This window comes from Trichomycterus rosablanca, chromosome 21, assembly GCF_030014385.1.
Source record: "Trichomycterus rosablanca isolate fTriRos1 chromosome 21, fTriRos1.hap1, whole genome shotgun sequence".
Classification (NCBI taxonomy): domain Eukaryota; kingdom Metazoa; phylum Chordata; class Actinopteri; order Siluriformes; family Trichomycteridae; genus Trichomycterus; species Trichomycterus rosablanca.
Genome location: NC_086008.1, coordinates 15,588,344 through 15,612,425, shown reverse-complemented (window position 1 = coordinate 15,612,425; position 24,082 = coordinate 15,588,344). Strand labels below are relative to the sequence as shown.

General features: G+C 41.3%; 1 protein-coding gene across 1 annotated transcript in view; it reads left to right on the top strand.

The window, feature by feature from the left end:
* dnajb5 (DnaJ heat shock protein family (Hsp40) member B5) overlaps positions 1-24,082 on the top strand; it is a 52,375-nt gene that overhangs the window by 10,171 nt on the left and 18,122 nt on the right. The window contains exon 3 of the mRNA XM_063018095.1: positions 6,365-6,993. Within this exon, the coding sequence (XP_062874165.1) occupies positions 6,365-6,993 (629 nt within the window). The remainder of the gene's footprint in view (positions 1-6,364; positions 6,994-24,082) is intronic.

Below are 24,082 nucleotides of genomic sequence, written 5' to 3'. Positions count from 1 at the left end.
GTTGTCTTTATTGTCTAATCCGCAACTTGGAGCGTTTCACTTAAAACATAACACACCGTTATCCGCTGGTCACCTGATACACACATCAGCTCAGTGACGTACAACACACAGTGGTAACGTGATACGCAGATCACGTAAATGATATATATCACATCCCTCCTGTTAAGAATAATGTTTACAGTAACAGCATAAAACTTGATTACTGTCTACCAGCATTATATATGCTTTCACCAACAGGATTCCATTAACAAAACATACATACAGTTTCAACAGAACTTCAATTGAACAAACTGCATCTTGTTTTAAGTAACAATCTGTATACTAAGTATCTTACTTTGCAATTTCTTTATTTTGGTACTTTTACATTTGTTCAATAAGCCTTTGAGGTGTTTTAATCACTCTACTAGACCTCCTGACTTCCTTTTGTGTCTCAGTCTGTTCAGAACTTTTGGTTACAGGTGTCTCCTGCACTTGACTGACTGGATAACTATTTACATCTGAGTTACTTCCAACATTGATAGTCATTGATAGATTTTCTCTGTTTGGCCCTATATGTTTGACAGTTTTCACACAATCTAATGGTCCTCTCTATATCTAAACCCATGCCTGGCCAATATAGTACTGCTTTGGCCCGTCTCTTAGACTTTTCCATACCTAGATGTCCCTCATGTATTTTTAACAACATATTATGTTGCAAAACATTGGGTATCACTATTCTTGAACCCTTGAACAGGACACCATCCAATACAGACAATTCATCTCTGTATTGATAGTATGGAGCCGGTACAGAATGCACTGACCAACCTTGTGTTATCGCTTTAATCACCTGTTTCAGAGTCTCATCCTCTGCGGTGGCCCTAGCAATAACAGTCCACATTTCATCTGAGACTGGACAGCTTTTCCTGACCAGATTGACATGTACAATTTCATCCTGTTCATAATGTTGCACCGGTACTGTGCAGTCATAAGCACGTGATAAAGTGTCAGCAACTAGCAGTTCTTTTCCTGGTTTGTACTCTAGCTGTATGTCATACTTTTGCATCTTCAGAAACATTCGTTGTACTCTAGGTGGTGTATTAGCTAAACCCTTTTTTGCAATGGTCACAAGTGGTCGGTGATCTGTCTCTGCCCATATACTTCTACCATATACGAACACATGGAACTTCTCACACCCATATGCAAGTGCTAAGGCTTCCTTTTCGATTTGTGCATAATTGCACTCTGAAGCTGTCAGAGCCCTAGAGGCATATGCTATTGGGCGCCATCTTGTACCATATAGCTGCAATAACACTGCACCTACAGTGTATCACAAAAGTGAGTACACCCCTCACATTTCTGCAGATATTTAAGTATATCTTTTCATGGGACAACACTGACAAAATGACACTTTGACACAATGAAAAGTAGTCTGTGTGCAGCTTATATAACAGTGTAAATTTATTCTTCCCTCAAAATAACTCAATATACAGCCATTAATGTCTAAACCACCGGCAACAAAAGTGAGTACACCCCTTAGTGAAAGTTCCTGAAGTGTCAATATTTTGTGTGGCCACCATTATTTCCCAGAACTGCCTTAACTCTCCTGGGCATGGAGTTTACCAGAGCTTCACAGGTTGCCACTGGAATGCTTTTCCACTCCTCCATGACGACATCACGGAGCTGGCGGATATTCGAGACTTTGTGCTCCTCCACCTTCCGCTTGAGGATGCCCCAAAGATGTTCTATTGGGTTTAGGTCTGGAGACATGCTTGGCCAGTCCATCACCTTTACCCTCAGCCTCTTCAATAAAGCAGTGGTCGTCTTAGAGGTGTGTTTGGGGTCATTATCATGCTGGAACACTGCCCTGCGACCCAGTTTCCGGAGGGAGGGGATCATGCTCTGCTTAGTATTTCACAGTACATATTGGAGTTCATGTGTCCCTCAATGAAATGTAACTCCCCAACACCTGCTGCACTCATGCAGCCCCAGACCATGGCATTCCCACCACCATGCTTGACTGTAGGCATGACACACTTATCTTTGTACTCCTCACCTGATTGCCGCCACACATGCTTGAGACCATCTGAACCAAACAAATTAATCTTGGTCTCATCAGACCATAGGACATGGTTCCAGTAATCCATGTCCTTTGTTGACATGTCTTCAGCAAACTGTTTGCGGGCTTTCTTGTGTAGAGACTTCAGAAGAGGCTTCCTTCTGGGGTGACAGCCATGCAGACCAATTTGATGTAGTGTGCGGCGTATGGTCTGAGCACTGACCGGCTGACCCCCCACCTTTTCAATCTCTGCAGCAATGCTGACAGCACTCCTGCGCCTATCTTTCAAAAACAGCAGTTGGATGTGACGCTGAGCACGTGCACTCAGCTTCTTTGGACGACCAACGCGAGGTCTGTTCTGAGTGGACCCTGCTCTTTTAAAACGCTGGATGATCTTGTCCACTGTGCTGCAGCTCAGTTTCAGGGTGTTGGCAATCTTCTTGTAGCCTTGGCCATCTTCATGTAGCGCAACAATTCGTCTTTTAAGATCCTCAGAGAGTTCTTTGCCATGAGGTGCCATGTTGGAACTTTCAGTGACCAGTATGAGAGAGTGTGAGAGCTGTACTACTAAATTGAACACACCTGCTCCCTATGCACACCTGAGACCTAGTAACACTTACAAATCACATGACATTTTGGAGGGAAAATTACAAGCAGTGCTCAATTTGGACATTTAGGGGTGTAGTCTCTTAGGGGTGTACTCAATTTTGTTGCCGGTGGTTTAGACATTAATGGCTGTATATTGAGTTATTTTGAGGGAAGAATAAATTTACACTGTTATATAAGCTGCACACAGACTACTTTTCATTGTGTCAAAGTGTCATTTTGTCAGTGTTGTCCCATGAAAAGATATACTTAAATATCTGCAGAAATGTGAGGGGTGTACTCACTTTTGTGATACACTGTATGCCTGACTTTGATGCATCAGCTGAGATTTTAGTTTGTCGTTTCTCATCAAAATACTTCAAAACAGGAGCTCTTGTGATTAAACCTTTAAGCTCTACAAACTCTTTTTGATGATTGCTATTCCAGCACCATTCCGTACTCTTACATAGTAAACTTCTCATCTGAGATGTGTGACTAGCTAGATTTGGAATAAATTTGCCTACATAGTTCACCATGCCTAAGAATCTTTGAACACCCTCTTTGTCAGTAGGTGGCGGCATGTTCTTGATGGCAATGACTTTATCTTGGTCTATTTCAACACCTGCTTGTGTTAGCTTTTCACCAAGGAAAGTTATTTCTGTTTGTCTGTATTGACACTTATTTGCATTCAGTTTTAACCCATTGGCTCTAGCTGCATCCAATACCATTTTCAATCTCTCATTATGTTCCTCCATTGTACTACCACAAATCAAAATGTCATCTATGTACACTTTTGTACCAGGTACATGCTCAAAAAACTGCTGAACAGTTCTGTGAAACACTTCTGGAGATGAGGCTAATCCAAAAGGTAACCTTTTAAAAGAATACCTGCCGAAAGGTGTGTTAAATGTGCAGAGTCTGGCACTCTCTTTGTCCAGACAAATCTGCCAAAACCCTGCTGAAGCATCTAATTTGGTGAAATATTTAGCTCCAGCTATGTCACCAAAAATTTCTCCCCTTGTTGGCAGTTGGTAATGTTCGCGTTTCACATATCTGTTCAGCTCTTTTGGATCCATACACAATCTAAGTGAGCCATCTTTTTTCTCTACTATAACTAGTGAGTTTACCCATTCAGTGGGCTCTTCCACTTTTTCTAAAATGTCTAAAGCCTCTAACCTTTGCAGCTCTGCCTTTAGTTTGTCTCTTAGGGCAAGCGGTACCTTTCTAGCAGCATGAATGACAGGTTTATTGGGCTTTTCTAGCTCAATCTTGTAGGTGACCTTGAGCTTCCCGATACCTTCAAAAACCTCTGCATAAGCATCCTCTATATTTGCTTTACTCTGTACCTCAGTTTCATTTTTTATTTCATGTACACGCCTTACCAGACCTAGCATATTGCATGTTTTCAGCCCTATTATCGGTGGTTTGTTTCCCTTCACAATCACAAATGGCACATCAAATCTCTCACCTTTTATGCATATCACCAAAATACATGTACCTACTGTGGGGATGGTTTCACCACTGTATGACTTTAGTTTCACTTTGTCCTTAGTGTTCACAACAGGCTCTACGTCCAACTTGGACAGCTCTGTTTCTGTATGTTTGCCTGAGCTCCAGTGTCCAGTTTGAAGCAGATATCAGTTCCATTGACTGTGTATTTACCAGTCCATTCTTCATCTTGAGCAGATCCTGAGACTGATCCTATGAAGAGATCTCCTGATGCTTCACTGGTTTCATCACTCTGGTCGATGCAGTGAACCTTTTTTTGCTGTTTACGTTGTCTGCAAACTTTCGCAAAGTGATTCATTTTGCCGCACTTTCGACATTCTTTGCCGTAAGCTGGACATTCTCGTAGTTTGTGGTCCCCTCCACAGCGTGAACAATGACGAATCTCTGTATTCTCTGCTTTTTTCTTAGTGTGCTTTTCAAAACTTTGTCGTTTTCCTATGTTTTTTGATGAACTTTCGATTTGCATTACAGAAGCTTTCCACTGACTACTGTCCATGTTTTTCATTCTGTTATGTGTCGCTTCTCTCGCCTGACAAATCTGTATTGCTTTCTCTAGCGTTAGTTCAGACTCTCCAAGCAACCTCTCTTTCAGTCCCTTGTCACACACACCCATCACTATTCGGTCACGTATCAGTGAGTTGGTGAGCTCTCCAAAATTACACGATTGACTTTTTAATTTTAAGTCCATTATAAACTCTTCAACAGACTCTGACTCTGTCTGTGTTCTGCTGTTGAAAATGTACCTTTCATAGGTCTCGTTCTTTCTGGGAGTGCAAAATGTTTCAAACTTCTCCATTACCAGTCTGAGGTTTTTCTGTTCATCTGCCGTCAGCTGCATGCTGTTAAAAACATCCAGAGCATCGCCTCCTGCTGCCGTTAGAAACAGTGCAACTTTTTGACTGTCCTCTTTCCCGTCAGCTCCTATTGCAGTCAGATACAGGGTAAACCGCTGCTTGAACTTTTTCCATTGGTCCTCGACGTTCCCTGTCAGCTTTAATTCAGTCGGCGGCTTCAAGTATTGCTCCATCTTGTAAGCACGTTGCTCATGCACCTGCACAGCTCAGCAGTTTTTCAGCTTACCTTTCGACGCCTTCGAAAGTTGTTTACTCGTCTGCACGCGAGTCAAAAGTGAGTCCGAGTATTCCTGGTACCATGTTATGTTTTGTACTTAATTAAGAAATACAAATGACACTATTTATATAAAGAACGTGTTGTCTTTATTGTCTAATCCGCAACTTGGAGCGTTTCACTTAAAACATAACACACCGTTATCCGCTGGTCACCTGATACACACATCAGCTCAGTGACGTACAACACACAGTGGTAACGTGATACGCAGATCACGTAAATGATATATATCACAAGGGGCTCATGGGAATTGTAGTCCATATGGTTAGACGTGCAATGTGCCCCCTCCATCCACCCCCCAATCACAAGAGGACAAAGCTGAGCTGAGTGCTTATTCGATGTCCCCCAGTGTAGATACTGATACAGACTCACTTATATGGTGGAAACAGTAAACAGGCTCGAGTTCCTTTTAAAAAACCTGTAAAGAACTGTTTGTGGACAGATCTGTAAAAATGAAATGTGTGGCCCTCTGGTTTAGGTGTTTATGTGAAATCGGCCCTTGGTGAAAAGAAATTGTGCATCCCTGGTCTAGAAGATGACCTCAAACAGCAGCAATAGATGAGCGATCGTCTCTGAATTTACATCTACAAGGTGGACCAACTAGGTAGGAGTGTCTAATAGAATGGACAGTGAGAAGACACTGCAGTGAGAATGATCCACCACTTAAATAATACCTGCTCTGTGATGGTTTGTGGGGGTCCTGACCACTGAAGAACAGGGTGAAAGCAGGCTAAAATGTATGTAGAGAAACAGTTGGACTACAGTCAGTAATTGTAGAACTACAAAGTGCTTCTATATGGTAAGTGGGGCTGATAAAATGGACAGTGAGTGTAGAAACAAGGAGGTGGTTTTAATGTTATGGCTGATCAGTGTATATTATACTGTAATATTACATCACTGTAAAAAAAGAAATGCTATTTGTTTATTAGTCTCTATTATTTTATTTAATAATTTGTCACACTTATTGATTTTGCAGTGTTAACAGATATTAGTCCTAATATGTAGACCATGCAATGGGCATAGAACAAACACAACCAAGTCTTTTGATTTAACAACTCTAAATTGTGACTTTAAGAAACTTCTATTCACTTCTATTTGTCTTCGTAGGTCTCAAAACAGGAGGACCTGGCTCATCTAGTGGACAGGGGACTACATACCACTACACCTTCCACGGGGACCCACATGCCACTTTTGCCTCTTTCTTTGGAGGCTCAAACCCCTTCGATGTTTTTTTCGGATCTGGACGTCACCGGGGTACCAACAATGGTTTTGGGGACCACGACACAGATATCGATATGGACGATGATGACCCTTTTGGCTCCTTTAGTCATTTCGGTTTCAATGGTCTTAATAGCTTTCACCACGGGGTAAACCGAAGACATCGCAACGAGCCTCTGCACAGTGGCAGCAGGAAGAAGGTACAGGACCCTCCTGTCGTACATGATCTGCGAGTATCTCTGGAAGAAATCTTTCATGGATGTACCAAACGCATGCGCATCACTCGCCGCCGCCTCAACCCAGGTGGAAGGACAACACGGACAGAAGACAAGATCCTTAACATTGTCATCAAAAGAGGTTGGAAAGAAGGAACCAAGATTACGTTTCCTAAGGAGGGAGATGAGACACCTGAGAACATTCCAGCTGATGTTGTATTTGTGCTGAAAGATAAGGGGCACCCACGATTTAGGAGGGATGGTTCCAACGTCATATACACTGTCAAAGTCAGTCTTAAGGAGGTAAGTGTTTTTTCATTGTTTTATTTCATTGTAGATGCACATAGGGGTCTTCCCTGTAGAGTAAAAGAGAGAGAGACTGAAAATGGGGGTATTGGGGATATTTGGGTGTACTGACTATTTTCTCTGTTTATTGGTAGGTAGGTGATTCCTCAAGTAGTAGACCAAATGCAGATGGCGGTAGATTTTGGTTAGGGTTGTACGACTTCAGCTGTTAGTAGTATAGACATAACAGCATCTTGCTGTCCCATCAAAAACCAATGCCCAAGTGGTGCAGCAGCATATTCCACTAGCACACCAGCGCTTGAATTCTGAACCCCCTGATGTTTGAATATTAGCAAATTATATGAAGTTGACCAGATAAAACGTGACACATCATACTGTGCAATGAAATAAAAGTTAAACAATTGTCTCTGACTCTGGCTCCTAAAGGCTGTTATATCAGTAACAGAAAACTATTTAAATTTTAATGCCCTTGGTTTTTAAGTGAGATTCTTATGTCATGTGCTGTTTTGTTTTTGTCAAGTCAAGTCAACTTTATTTATATAGTGCTTTTTACAATAGACATTGTCTCAAAGCAACTTTACAAAATCCAGGACCAACAGATACAAAAACCCCTGTTGAGCAAGCCGGGGGCGACAGTGGCAAGGAAAAACTCCCTGAAAATTACAGGAAGAAACCTTGAGAGGAACCAGACTCAGCAGGACCCATCCTTCTTGGGTGGCCTGGAGGATACTTTAAATAAATAGGATTTACAAAAATAATATAATCAAATCATACAAACACAGAAATAAATGAACTAAAAGTTATAACTGGCAATAAATGAATAATAATAATAGAGTTATTATTCGGTCTAGTCTTCAATAAAGTCTGTAGTGAGTTCTTGTCATTCTCGGTGCAATTACACCAGACCCGTCACATCCGGCAGGAGCAGCATCGTTGTCACGGCAGTCTCGACTTCAATCCTTAACCTTGGCAGGTAAACAGGTTTCCATCAGAATGCCCTTGGGGTAAAACAACAGAGAATGTAGTTATAATGTACAATGCTAGTTGAGTAAAACAGTTTACAGAGAGTTTTAGACTCCGGCAGCCCTAATTATTACAGCATAACTAAAAGGGAGAGCAAGCAGGTAACAAGGTCATGAAGGCTTTCATAGGACATCAGCGCCCATCTCCCCACCGTCATCAAACCTGAGTGATCGGACAAGAGAGGCAGAACGACAGCAACCCAACATCCTTGATCAAGACAAGTTTCTATGACCAAGAACCCCCAAGCTCTTCTCCTTTGTCTATACTAATCAAAAGCCTGAGAAAATAAATATGTTTTCAGTCTAGACTTAAACATTGAGACTGTGTCCGAATCCCGAACAGAGGCAGGAAGATTATTCCAAAGCTGTGGAGCTTTGTAAGAAAATGCTCTTCCACCAGCCGTGATCTTTTTAATTGTAGGAACTATAAGTAACCCTGCATCTTGTGAGCAAAGTGGACGCGCTGGGCTGTAGTGATTAATAAGTTCACTCAGATACTGTGGAGCCAGACCATGTAGCGCTTTATAAGTTAGTAAAAGTATTTTGTAATCAATGCGGAATTTAACTGGCAGCCAGTGTAGAGATGATAGAACAGGAGTAATATGATCAAATTTTCTAGTTCTAGTTAGCACTCGAGCTGCTGCATTTTGAACTAACTGGAGTTTGTTTATGGATCTACCAGAGCATCCAGTTAGAAGAGCATTACAATAATCTAACCGAGAAGTTATAAACACATGGATCAGTTTTTCAGCGTCATTAACAGATAGTATATTTCTTATTTTAGAAATATTACGCAAATGATAGAAAGCAACTGCAGTAATATTATTGACGTGTGTATCAAAGGAAAGATCTGAATCTAGTGTTACACCCAAGTTTTTTACATCTGGGCTGGGAGTAACAGAGAAAGTGTTTAGGTTTAGCGCCAGGTTAGACAACTTGTCTCTTGTAGCTTTAGAGCCAACAAGTAAAACCTCAGTTTTATCTGAATTAAGTAAAAGAAAATTACACGACAGTTTTTTATGTCGTTTACACAATCTTCTATCTTACTGATTGTGTCAGTATCATTTGGTTCGGCTGATATATACAGCTGTGTGTCATCTGCATAGCAGTGAAAATGTATGCCATGTTTATGAATAATTTCACCTAGTGGAAGCATATAGAGTGTAAATAATAGCGGTCCCAGTACCGACCCCTGTGGAACACCACACTTTACTTTTGTAGTTTCTGAGCATTTATTATTTACATAAACAAATTGAGAGCGGTCAGTCAAATATGATTTGAACCAAGAGTGCGAGTCCTTTAACACCTACTGTATTTTCTAACCTATCCAGTAAAATGTTATGATCTACCGTATCAAATGCTGCACTAAGATCTAATAGAACAAGAAAAGAGACTCATCCATTATCAGAAGACATTAACAACTCATTAACTACTCTAATTAATGCGGTTTCAGTACTATGGTTGGGTCTAAATCCAGATTGAAATTTTTCATGAATACAATGTTCATTCAAATAAGAACATAACTGTTTGGAAACTACTTTTTCTAATATATTAGAGACAAAAGGAAGGTTTGAAATTGGCCTATAATTAGCTAGAACATGTGGATCAAGATTAGGTTTTTTTAATCAGGGGTTTAATAACAGCTTTTTTAAATGTAGGTACATACCCAAGGCTAAGGGATGCATTGATTAATGTAAGCAGGGGCTCTACAATAGCTGGGAGTAAATCCTTAAGTAAACGAGTTGGAACAGGATCTAGTATACACGATGATGACTTTGATGATTTAATCAATGCAGTTAGTTCATTTTGGGAGATTGGATTAAAGGAATTTAGTTGGATTACCTTGTTACTATTATCATCACTATTCTCACCAATGCTGCTCAGAGTGAGTCCATACTTAACATTGGCAGGTGACACACTGACTCTGAAGTCGTATTTTTTCTATCTTATCATTAAAGAATTTTAAAAAATCATCGCTGGTACAGTCGGGTGGTATATTAGATTCAGTTTCATTGACGTTTTTAGTTATGTTTTGTATCTCCTGACCGCCAGGGCGGTACTTACGTAGTGGATAATCCCGCGCGTGCGTGCTCAGATCGAGATATTTGTGTACCAAATTAGTCACACGTGACCCCTGCAGTGATGTCACCCATGGTATATGCACCTGTGACCACTGCAAAACTTCCTCTTTTCTCGTCTCGCCTCTTGATCGAAGGAACAGCCCGGTGACACATTGTCAGAGCTACGAATTATTCGTCCTCTACGGGCTGGGATTACCACAGCGGGATCTAGCAGTTCATTCACCTGGAGTGCACTCGGTGTGAGAATGAGCTAGAGAAGCCGTGTTTGTTACTGGAAGTGATAACAGTCTGCGTGGAACTAAGGTAAGTGACTGCTGTATTTATAACGGGAGTTAGCTTGCTCTAACCTAGAGTTTTCACTCGGTTTTGAGTGGAGCACGCTGCTCAAAGTTATAACTCCGAGCGCTAACAGCGCATCTCTCTTCACCTAGAGTTTATACTCGGTGTTAAGTGAAACCCGCAACTCATTCGCTTTAACGTGTGCTTTCTCTAAATCGCTTTTCATCTAGCGCTCTGTACTCGATGTGAAGTTGTTACTCTTTCGTTACAGCGAGTGGATTATTTTGAATCGCTAGTCCTACCAGCACAGCTCTTTTACCTAGAGTTTCACACTCGGTGTTAGGTGAAGCTGACGGCTCGTAATAATATAGCGGCAGCATCGTTCAGCGTGTGTACCGTGGTGGCACACCGTTTTCACCTCGAGTTGTACTCGGTGCAGTTTTTTACTCCTTTTGGCATTATTCGATACTAGGAGTGAAGCAGCGATATCAACAACGCAGAGCCGTCATGTTTTCAAACGGTTGTAACCAGTGCTTTGCTGCCTTGGAGTCTTACGACGGGCATGACCAATGCCCTTCATGTCTTGGGTTGGATCACCTTCGTGAAGCCTTGGTGAACCCGTGCATGGATTGTGCGATTATTCCATTAGACCGCCGCCGCCGGCTAGAGATTGGGTGCAAGGCTGCGTTACCAGCGCCTCAGCGCGGCACGAGCAACACTGCAAAGCGGCCCCCGGAGGGACCAGGGCCTATGCAGAAGAAAAAGAGACGGTCCATGGCGCTGTCGGAACGCATGGGCTCGTTCTCCGATGAGTTGTCACAGTTGAAGTCATTATTTATGGAGCTTAGTGACAAACTAGATGCTCGTAGTATTCCAGAGCCTGAGTTCCGACGACCACACCTGCGCACGCTGCTCAGGTGCACAGTGCCTTAAAGTTGGCCGTAGCCAAACTGGGACTTGATGCCCCAACTCCAACAGCCCCAAAAACTAGTAAGTTCTTTACGCGGGCTGTACCACCCGATAGCTTCTCTGTTCCTGCCGGAGAAGATTTTACTGCCGAATTCACAGCTGGGTTCCACACTAGTAACCAGCGTTTGCGAGCAAGTGCCGCAGAGCTGGCACTAGCATCCATGGCAGATGCTGCTTCCATGGGACTGAGCCAGATGCCAGCGGTGGACGCTTGTGTGGCGTCTAACGTGGTGTCTGCTGATGAAGCTTTACGCCCAGACCCACGTTGTCCCAGTGCTGAGTGTAGACGCACTGATGGGTTATTATCTAAGGCACATGACACTGCCACTAGGATGCCGAAAATAGTCAACTCTCTCTCTCTTCTACTTCTGGCCTTGCAGTCTTCTCTACAAGGTACCGATAGTAGTGGACCGGTGGATGAGCTCTTAAATACAGCCTTACAGTCTGTCGGCTACTTGGCTCGGAGCCACGGGAGGCTGATAGGTACACTGATTCATGGGCGCCGTCAAGTGTGGCTGGCCCAATCATCACTTTCTGAAGCCTGTAGGACAACAATCAGGTCACTGCCCCTGGTGCCAGGGTGTGTTTTTGGCCCTCCGGTCAAAGAAGCCCTTGAACGCCGCTCAGCCTTTTCAGAGGCCTCTAGAACTGAAGCTCCTCGTGGTTTTCACCATTTTCGTCACTCAGAAGTATCAAACCGCGCCCCACCGCGTACATACTTGCGGGGCTCAGTGCCACAGTCAAGACCTAAGGTGCAGAATGTGCCACGCCAGACAAAGCCATCTGTTCGTGGGACCAGGTCAACGCCGCGCCACCCCTATTCTAAGGGGAGTGCCGCCCATAACCGCCGTTGACGGGCTTCAGCCGGTGGAGGAACCGCTGAAGGCCCAGCGTATGACATGTTGGAGAAGTATGGTTACAGATCAGTGGGTTCTCAGAGTCATGTCATCAGGTTACAGACTGCAGTTCCGTCACCGGCCACCCCTCAGTTCCTCGCCAAGGGCAACTTCAGTGGCAAACAAAGTTCATGCCTCCACTCTCTCTCAGGAAGTTTGTTCCCTCCTGAGGAGAGGAGCAATAGAGGTTGTAGACCCTCATGTTCAATCAGAGGGCTTCTATTCGACATATTTTGTTGTTCCAAAGAAGGACGGAGGCTTCCGACCAATTCTGGACCTCCGTCGGTTGAATTCTTACCTGAAGATTCTTTCCTTTCGGATGCTACACACGGCGACTGTTCTTCGCAGTGTACAAAAATGCGAATGGTTCACCCTAGTAGACTTACGCAAGTCAACTTTATTTATATAGTGCTTTTTACAATAGACATTGTCACAAAGCAACTTTACGAAATCCAGAACCAACAGATACAAAAACCCCTGTTGAGCAAGCCGAGGGCGACTGTGGCAAGGAAAAACTCCCTGAAAATTACAGGAAGAAACCTTGAGAGGAACCAGACTCAGCAGGGCCCATCCTTCTTGGGTGGTCTGGAGAAAACTTTAAATAAATACATGATTTACACAAAGCATATAAACACAGAATTAAATGAACTAAAAGTTATAACTGGTAATAAATAGATAAATAAATAAATAAATAATAGTTGTTATTTGCTCTAGTCTTCAATAAAGTCTGTAGTGATTTCTTGTCATTGTTGGTGGAAATTACTCCAGACCCGTCACATCTGGCAGGAGCAGTGTCGTCGCCACAGCAGGCTCGACTTTAATCCTTAACCTTGGCAGGTAAACAGGTTCCCATCAGAATGCCCTTGGACAGGTCTAGCCCAGTTCTCAGTCTCGACTTTAATCCATAACCTCGGCGGGTAAACATGTTTCCATCAGAATGCCCTTGGAGTAAAACAACAAAGAATGTAGTTAATAATGTACAATGCTAGTTGAGTAAAACAGTTTTACAAAGAGTTTTAGACTCCGGCAGCCCTAATTATTACAGCATAACTAAAAGGGAGAGCGAGCAGGTAACAAGGTCATGAAGGCTTTCATAGGACGTCAGCGCCCACCTCTCCTACCCAAACCAGAGTTATCAGACAGAGAGGCAGAACGACAGCAACCCAACATCCCTGATCACCACAAGTTTCTATGACCAAGAACCCCCAAGCTCTGCGCCTTTGTCTATACTAATCAAAAGTCTGAGAAAATAAATATGTTTTCAGTCTAGACTTAAACATTGAGACTGTGTCCAAATCCCGAACAGAGGCAGGAAGATTATTCCAAAGTTGTGGAGCTTTGTAAGAAAATGCTCTTCCACCAGCTGTGGTCTTTTTAATTTTAGGAACTATAAGTAACCCTGCATCTTGTGAACGAAGTGGACGCGCTGGATTGTAGTGATTAATAAGTTCACTCAGATACTGTGGAGCCAGACCATGTAGCGCTTTATAGGTTAGTAAAAGTATTTTGTATTCAATGCGGAATTTAACTGGCAGCCAGTGTAGAGATGATAGAACAGGAGTAATATGATCACATTTTCTAGTTCTAGTTAGCACTCGAGCTGCTGCATTTTGAACTAACTGGAGTTTGTTTATGGATCTACCAGAGCATCCAATTAGAAGAGCATTACAATAATCTAACCGAGAAGTTATAAACGCATGGATCAGTTTTTCGGCGTCATTAGCAGATAGTATATTTATTATTTTAGAAATATTACGCAAATGATAGAAAGCAACTCTAGTAATATTATTAACGTGTGTATCAAAGGAGAGATCTGAATCAATTGTGACACCTAAGTTTTTTACATCTGGGCTGGGAGTAACAGAGAAAGTGTTTAGGTTTAGCACCAGGTTAGACAACTTGTCTCTTGCAGTTTTAGAGCCAACAAGTAAAACCTCAGTTTTATCTGAATTAAGTAAAAGAAAATTACAAGACATCCAGTTTTTTATGTCGTTTACACAATCTTCTATTTTACTGATTGTGTCGGTATCATTTGCTTTGGCTGATATATACAGCTGTGTGTCATCTGCATAGCAGTGAAATTTTATGCCATGTTTATGAATAATTTCACCTAGTGGAAGCATATAGAGTGTAAATAACAGGGGTCCCAGTACCGACCCCTGTGGAACACCACACTTTACTTTTGTAGTTTCTGAGCATTTAATGTTTACATAAACAAATTGCGAGCGGTCAGTCAAATATGATTTAAACCACGAGACTGCGAGTCCTTTAACACCTACTGTATTTTCTAGCCTCTCCAGTAAAATGTTATGATCGACCGTATCAAACGCTGCACTAAGATCTAATAGAACAAGAAAAGAGACACATCCATTATCAGAAGACATTAACAACTCGTTAACTACTCTAATTAATGCGGTTTCGGTACTATGGTTGGGTCTAAATCCTGATTGAAATTTTTCATGAATACAATTTTCATTCAAATAAGAACATAGCTGTTTGGAAACAACTTTTTCTAATATCTTTGAGACAAAAGGAAGGTTTGAAATTGGCCTATAATTAGATAAAACATGTGGATCAAGATTAGGTTTTTTAATCAGGGGTTTAATAACAGCACTTTTAAACAATTTAGGTACATATCCAAGGCTAAGGGATGCATTGATTAATGTAAGCAGGGGCTCTACAATAGCTGGGAGTAAATCTTTAAGTAAACGAGTTGGAACAGGATCGAATATACACGATGATGACTTTGATGATTTAATCAACACAGTTAGTTCATTTTGGGAGATTGGATTAAAGGAATTTAGTTGGATTAACTCGTTACTGTTATCATCACTGTTCTCACCAATGATGCTCAGAGTGAGTCCATACTTAACATTGGCAGGTGACACACTTTGACTCTGAAGTCGTATTTTTTCTATCTTGTCATTAAAGAATTTTAAAAAATCATCGCTGGTACGGTCGAGTGGTATATTAGATTCAGTTTCATTGGCGTTTTTAGTTAATTTGGACACTGTCTCAAAAAGGAATCTAGGATTGTTCTTATTTTTCTCTATTAGGGATGAATAATATACAGATTTAGCTTTTATAAGGGCGTGTTTATACTCAGATAGAGCATCTTTCCAAGCAATCTTATACACTTCCAGTGTAGTGTGACGCCACTTGCGTTCTAATTTCTGTGCTGCTTGTTTAAGTGCGCATGTGTGGTCATTGTACCATGGAGCAAGTTTTTTCTCCCTAATCAGTTTAGTTTTGAGTGGGGCTACGTTATCTAAGGTTGCGCGCAATACAGTCTCTAGGTTTTGAGTTGCCTGATCTAGTTCTTTAGGTTCCGATGCTGATATATTTGGTAATTCTGGTAGGCAGTTTATGAACGCTGCTGCAGTTGCAGATGTAATAGTGCGCTTACATTTAAAACGATTTGGTTGCTGTACCTTATTGGACAGGGACACTTCATAAATTAGTAGAGAGTGATCAGAGATTAAGTCATTCTGTGGTACAATTTCCAGGTTGCCTATGTTTATACCATAAGTAAGTATTAAATCTAAGGTATGTTTACAGCGGTGAGTGCGTCCTGTTACATTTTGGGTGATGCCTAAAGATTCTAAAATAGAGTCAAACGCAGTTTTGAGTGGATTACATTTATCCTCATAATGGATATTAAATTCACCAACAATTAAAGCTTTTTTAGTTGATCAAACTAATTTAGAAAGAAAATCGGCAAATTCGTTAAGAAATTCTGAGTAAGGACCAGGGGGTCGATAAACAGTAACCAGCTTAAACATACTAGTTTTATCAGATGAACAATTATTGGCTATGTCAGAGATAAGAACTTCAAACGAGTTTGTTATGGGAGTTGATTTTACAGTGAGACCTATGTCCTTGTCATAAATTGCGGCTATTCCTCCACCACGACCACTAAGACGTGGCTTATGTTCATAACTGTAACCCGGAGGAGATGCTTCATTTAAACCTAGATACTCATCAGGTCTAGCCCAGGTCTCAGTTAAACAAAGTGCACTAAGACTATTATCTGTAATTATTTCATTTACAATTACTGTTTTGCATGCAAGTGACCTGATGTTTAGAAGTCCTAACTTTAGTTTAGCTTTACTATGGTTTTCATGATGCTCATTTAGATTAATTTTAATTAATTTTAAAATTAGATCTTAGGAACCTCAGACTGCCGTAAACGAACATCATTAGTGCCGACGTGGATAACAATCTTCGAAAATTTACGATTAGCGTTAGCCAGCACTTTTAGATTTGCTCTGATGTCAGGCGCCCTGGCCCCCAGAATACAAGTGACTATGATTGCTGGTGTCTCTATGGGGGTTGCAATACGCACATGTCGGAGCTGAGAATCTCCTATAACCAGAGCACTTACATTAACAGGCTTCTCAGGGGGTGGGTCACTGAGTGGGAAAAACCTGTTGGACACGTGCAACTGAGATGGTTGGTACTTTGCCCTACGACTATGTTGCCGAGACGTCACCCAGTCGCCCCGCTGTGAGGGCTCTAATGCCGGAGTCTGTGGTTCTATACGTGAACTGTTTGTCAAATGTTTGTGGTCATGTACTGAAATTTAGACACTTTTAAAGCATTTTATGGGCTGCAACACGTCTAAGATTCTCCATACTTTGTCATATGCACCAAATAAATTAGTTAAGCTCAGACAGATTAAACTGGTTTACTTGGGTCCTTGGAGACCATCTTCTTGTTTTCCTGAAGGCTGAAGTGTGGGGCTTTATTGGTATAAGCTAAGTTTAATGAACTTTTGACCTGTTAACCTCTGTCTTTTTAAAATACACCGATGATCAGCCATAACATTAAAACCACCTCATTTCTACACACATTGTCCATTTTATTGGCTTCACTTACCATATAGAAGCACTTTGTAGTTCTACAATTATTGACTGTAGTCCATCTGTTTCTCTGCATGCTGTGTTAGCCCCCTTTCATGCTGTTCTTCAATGGTCAGGACCCCCACAGGACCACAACAGAGCAGGTATTATTTGGGTGGTGGGTCATTCTCAGCACTGCAGTGACACTGACATGGTGGTGGTGTGTTAGTGTGTGTTGTGCTGGTTTGAGTGGAAAAGACACAGCAATGCTGATGGAGTTTTTAAACACCTCACTGTCACTGCTGGGCTGAGAATAGTCCACCAACCAAAAATATCCAGCCAACAGCGCCCTGTGGGAGGCGTCTTGTGACCACTGATGAAGGTCTAGAAGATGACCAACTCAAACAGCAGCAATAGATGAGCGATCGTCTCTGACTTTACATCTACAAGGTGGACCAACTAGGTAGGAGTGTCTAATAGAGTAGACAGTGAGTGGACACAGTGTTTAAAAACTCCACTCATACCAGCACAACACACACTAGATAAACAGATGGACTACAGTCAGTAATTGTAGAACTACAAAGTGCTTCTATTTGGTAAGTGGAGCTGATAAAATGGACAAAATGGAGTGTAGAAACAAGGAGGTGGTTTTAATGTTAGGGCTGATCAGTGTATATTCCAATATACACCAATTATTGTATATGCAACAGTATTTTTCTTGCTTGATATAACACTTCTGATGCTTGACAGTCCAGTGTCTCTATTATATAATGTGCTTTATAATTCTTTATAATTCACATTCTAATGAGACAGATCTGGGATGCAAAAAGACCAGTTTAGCACCTGCAGTCTCATACTATGAAGCCAAGCTGTTGGAGCAGATGCAGAATGTGGCTTGGCATTGTCTTGCTGAAACATGTAGGGACATTTATCTATATAGAAGCATATGTACTGCTCAGCATTAATGGTGCTTTTACAGAACTGCAGGTTACATTTGTAATCAGAAGTAACAGACCCCAATAACATAATAGCTGCCTTTTTTTTAAACTTTGCCTTGGGAACATTGGAGATAGGTTTTTAGGGCTGCTACTAACGACTATTCTTCTATCGATTAATCTATAGACTATTTTACCGATTAGTCGATTAATCTAAACGATTAATTTTTCTTCACAAATTTTTATTCTGAATCTCATTTAAGTTTCTTTTATTTTAACAACAAACTGTATGGCATAATAATATAGCACTAAACTAAATGTAAACAGGGTTTATGTCCATATTATCAAATTCTCAAGTGCTCCATATTAAACAAAGTGCAACATGTGTTTATGGCATTCTGTACACAAAGCAAAGTGCTTAAACTTATAGCAGAAATAAAATAGTTAGAGGTAGGCACGTCTCATTAAGTCCAACGTACAGTAACGACAGAATGAGCCCAGATTCTAACCTACACATTCACTCAAAACTTACTTCAAATTCTAAGCCATGTTAACAAAGTGGTAAGCGTTAAGGCACATTCAAATAAGAAGCTTTGAGCGCCGCGGCAAACACAAAAGTATTAAGTATTGCCAAACTTTTAGCTTTTCTTTGAAAGCTCTCTACAATCGGCCTCTGACTGCTGCAGATGGCATTTTTTAAGACTGCACTTAATGCCGCCAACCAGTGACTGGACCAAATACGACTTGGATCATGCACGTGGCAAGTAGTGCCGAGGGATTTCATATGAACAGTTATATGAATGAAAACATTGTAGAAATTAAAAAAGTCATTTATAAACATTTTCGACCAATCGCGGCAGCCCTAGTCCTTTTTCATTTCGTGGGGAACACAGCGTTTATTATTTCAGAAAAACAATTTAAAGGGTGAACAGTACATGCCGACCGCTTCTTTTAATCTGCACCAGGCAGGTTCATATGGAGATTTGTATTGTGCATGGAAAGTCACACACCGATCATCATTATCTCAGGTCTCTGCTGCAGTGATGACCTCTGCTGGCTAATTGATAGCACTTGCACAGTCATCAGGAATCCCTTCCAGGGATCCCCCCTATGGAACAAGCCAATCATTGCCTGTATAGGTGCCCATGTGGTTATATTTATACTTTAGCATGTTGATTTTTAATGTAGTACTGTCTGATCATGGTTTGTTTGTTTGTTTATTAGGATTTTAACGTCATGTTTTACACTCTTTGGTTACATTCATGACAGACACACGGTAGTTACTCGTTACACAAAGTTAGTCATTTCTCAAGGTTATATCGAACACAGTCATGGACAATTTTGTATCTCCAATTCACCTCACTTGCATGTCTTTGGACTGTGGGAGGAAACCGGAGCACCCGGGGGAAACCCACGCAGACACGGGGAGAACATGCAAACTCCACACAGAAAGGACCCGGACCGCCCCACCTGGGGATCGAACCCAGGACCTTCTTGCTGTGAGGCGACAGTGCTACCCACTAAGCCACCGTGCCGCCCGTCTGATCATGGGCATTGGAGTGTTATATTTTGGCCATGGCCAAATTTTTTTTTCAATAATGCTTGATTCCTTTCATTTTGCAGTGTATGTGGATGAAATGTGTTTTCAAAATGATGGACTCATAGCAATAAGCATATCTTTTTTTAGCATTTTCTCCCCAGTTTTTCCTCCCTTCTTGTTGTATCCAATTACTCGATTGCATTTCACTTCCTTTCTACTGCTGCTGATTTCCACTTTGACCAAGGAGAGCCGTGACTTACACATGCCCCCTCCGACACATGTGCAGTAGCTGCCTGCATCTTTTCACCCGCACAAGGCGAGTTCATACGTGGATCAGCTTTGCTCACAGAGAGTCATGCACTGATCCCATTATCCCCCGTCTCTGTGCAGGCACCATTAATTAGCCAGCAGAGGTCGTAATTGCATCAGTTATAGGTAGGGATGTAACTAGGGATGTCCCGATTCCGATCAAGGCATTTTTTAACTGATCGGTATCGGCTTTACTAATGCCGATCGTAATTCTGATCTTTTGTTTTACGTCAGCATGTCCGCTGTGTGGAAATACTTTAAATTGGAAAGTGAAACAAGTCCAACAGTGAAGTGTATTGTCTGCAATGTGAGTGTTTCACGAGGCGGTAGTAGCAGAGCTGCCTTCATTACTGTAGAATTTTACTATTTATATGGTGTGTGAGTCAAGGATCACTCCGGTTTACAAAACAATTACTTTTAATCCGAGTATGAAAACTTAAGGACCATAACATACAGCTTTTACGAGTTTACATGTTACAAGACTGAACGACATCTCAGTATCAAGCTCTCTGATTGGCTTAGTTATGTAACCGAGCGTCGTAGTGATGCACTTGCTTAATAAAGAAATAAATACACGGTATATTCACAAATTGTCGGGAGCAAAACACTTTATTAACTTCTTCTGTTACGGTACCGAATAGCGGACAGCTAGAGCCATCGCGTTATCCAAGCACGTTATTCCATGCACTATGGAAGCCCCAAAGGGTCAAAACACACTCACTTCGCGTAGAAACGTCCATCAAACCATTGTCACAACATTTTGAGTGTTCCAGTTTTACTACTACAATGCTGCACTAAGTTTGTTTACTTTTATTTTGTAAAAATAAAAGAACATTAAGCAATAGCTTGGATGCAGGCAAATTGTTCCTACAGCACTGCAGAGCTATTCAGTTGTTAAACATATACATTGGATTAATTTGAATAACTGTAATGTACTTGAAGTGTGCACTGTGTGAACAGTATTATCTAGTTCTTATCTAGACAATATCTAGAAAATACAAGTATCGGTTTGAGACTGTATCGGATCGGGATCAAAATTAATGATCGGAATCGGGATCTGGAACAAAAAAACGTGATCGGGACATCCCTAGATGCAACAATGCACCACAAGACAGTTAAAAAATGGTGCACATGTGCCACGATTCGAATCGGTTATTCATTTAAGATATTCACTTTAAACAGCAGAGGGCACTGGTGCTATTCACCTCACCTGGTTGACAGCACTTCACAAAGTTGCCATGTAGGGGATTTTTTAGCCAGAATTATTTATGTGAGGATACTTTCTTTATTTGTATTATTCATTTATTTATATAATGTTGGATTTGTTTTAAAATTTCATTTCAGTTTTTTTTACACAATAAGCATTATTTGGCATAGTTTGTACCTACCTTAGAAATGAACGGGCATTCATTATTTAGATAAGTAAAAGATAAGCACAAATACAGTATTTTATTTTATTTAAAGAAAAAATAATAAAAGGAAATTTTGTCATCATTTGTCTTCAATTTCATTTTGTTTAAAAAAATTGGAAAAAAATTGTATCGTGAACCCAGTACCATGAAACGTATTGCATCGTGTGTGGAGTGTATCGTTACATCCCTAGTTGTAGGGAATTCCCTCTGGCACCCTCTCTATAAACAAGCCAGTCATTGTTTGCATAGGTGCCCAGCCTGCTGATAGCAGAGCTGAGAATCGAACCGGCAAGTTTGAGATGTCAGCTCTGGTGTGCTAGCGAGTTTTTCCGCTGCACCACCTGAGCGCCCACAAGCATATATTTTCAATACTCAATTACATTATAAAGGTAAAACATTACCTCAATACCTGTAAGAGACAGGTTACAAATAACTGCATTTTATCTACTATCCTAGCTTTTATGAAGTTGGGTTTGTGAATCAAGACATTTGATAATTATTAAATATTATTAAATATTTTGACATTTGACAACCATTGAATTAACACATAATACATAAATCGCAATCATAGCCATGTTGGCTATGCTGCATATTTATCTCAGACATATTTAGTCTCACACATATGGTTAGATTCATGGTCTCACACATTATAAGGTGCATTCAGCGACAGCTTTTCTGTGGGTGGTCTGGCAGGTAGCTGGTAAAATGAAGGTAAAATGTTACTTGGTGCCACTCAGTGGTACCATGTTGCCATAATTTATCAAATTACTGTAAGCATTTGTGTTGGAATTGAAGGTTCCCGGGTTGAATCAAGTAAGTATAGTGCTTGCTATACCCTCCCCACTATAACTTAATTATCTTTGTGCAGTTATGTCCTTCAAAAATACCCAAAAAATTAAACATTGTAGAGATCTGTATTATTTGCAACATAGTACACCTTTCATTTTGTGGTGTTTTTTACCATCATATTAGAGCAGTCTTCTTGAAACTTTGATTTGAGTAAGACAGGCAGTATGCAACGCATCTACAGGTGGTCTGCCAAATAATTTGAGAAAATGTGCTTTTTGCACTAAAAAAATGGGTTTCCTTGGGTATTGCAGAAGGTATATTAGCTATTCAAAAACTGCACCTTGGTGCCTGCTTCGCATTCAGTATTTTCGGAACCTACCACAACACTGACCAAGACAAAGTGGTTACTGAAAATAAATACTAAAACATTTATGTGTGTGTGCATCAAAGAAAATGTATACACTATATTGCCAAAAGTATTCACTCACCCATCCAAATAATTGAATTTAGGTGTTCCAATCACTTCCATGACCACAGGTGTACAAAACCAAGCACCTTGGCATGCAGACTGCATCCATTCTTGGAATGGGTTTCCATGGTCGAGCAGCTGCATCCAAGCCTTACATCACCAAGCGCAATGCAAAGCGTCGGATGCAGTAGTGTAAAGACCGGCGCCACTGTCACTGCTAGAGTAGTGGAGACGTGTTCTCTGGAGTGACAAATCACGCTTCTCTGTCTGGCAATCCGATGGACGAGTCTGGGTTTGGCGGTTGCCAGGAGAACGGTACTTGTCTGGCTGCATTGTGCCAAGTTTAAAGTTTGGTGAAGGAGGGATTATGGTGTGGGGTTGTTTTTCAGGAGTTGGGCTCGGCCCCTTAGTCACAGTGAAAGGAACTCTTAATGCTTTAGTATACCAAGAGATTTTGGACAATTTCATGCTTCCAACTTTGTGGGAACAGGTTGGGGATGACCCCTTCCTGTTCCAACATGTGCACAAAGCAAGGTACATAAAGACATGGATGAGCAAGTTTGGTGTGGACCTTTGGGATGAATTAGAGCAGAGACTGCGAGCCAGGCCTTCTCATCCAACATCAGTGTCTGACCTCACAAATGCTGACCTCGTCAAAAATTCCCATAAACACACTCCTAAACCTTGTGGAAAGCCTTCCCAGAAGAGTTAAAGCTGTTATAGCTGACATCATATTAAACCCTGTGGATTAAGAATGGGACGTCACTCAAGTTCATATGCGTGTGAAGGCAGACGAGCGAATACTTTTGGCAATATAGTGTAGTTGGTACTTGGAGGTTTTGCTTTACTCAAAGGTCGTATTTGGTCTAAAAAGCTATGAACCACTGCATGAGAGGATGTTATGCTTCTAAACTGTGCCATTTCCTCTGCTCGATAAAGACCCACCACCAAAGTGTGAGCAGTCAAGAATGTCATGGTGCAGTGTCATGTGCCGCAACACACTAAAAAAGGCCAGCAGAAATACATCGTACCATAAAGACAAGAAGTTAGCAGGCAGATTATATTTCTGCTAGATTTGGCATTTACAACCCCAAAGCAGAATTTCTTACATTTACTTTGACTTTTATTTCGTTGCAGACAGGCCTGCAACACATTTCAAAAAAAGTTGGGACAGTAAAGCATTTACCACTTTGTGACGTTGCCATTCCTTTTCACCACACTTTAAAGACATTTTGGCACCGAGGATACCAAGTGATTTAGTGTTTCAGGTTTTATTTTGTCCCATTCTTCCTGCAAACACGTCTTAAGATGTGCAACAGTACGAGGTTGTTGTTGTCGCATTTTTTGTTTTAAAATTCTCCACCCATTCTCTATTGGGGACAGGTCAGGACTGCAGGCAGGCCACTCCAGTACTCGTACCCTCTTCTTCCGCAGCCATGCCTTCGTAATGTGTGCAGCATGTGGTTTTGCATCGTCTTGTTGAAAAATGCATGGACGTCCCTGGAAAAGATGACGTCTTGAAGGCAGCACATGTTGCTCTAAGA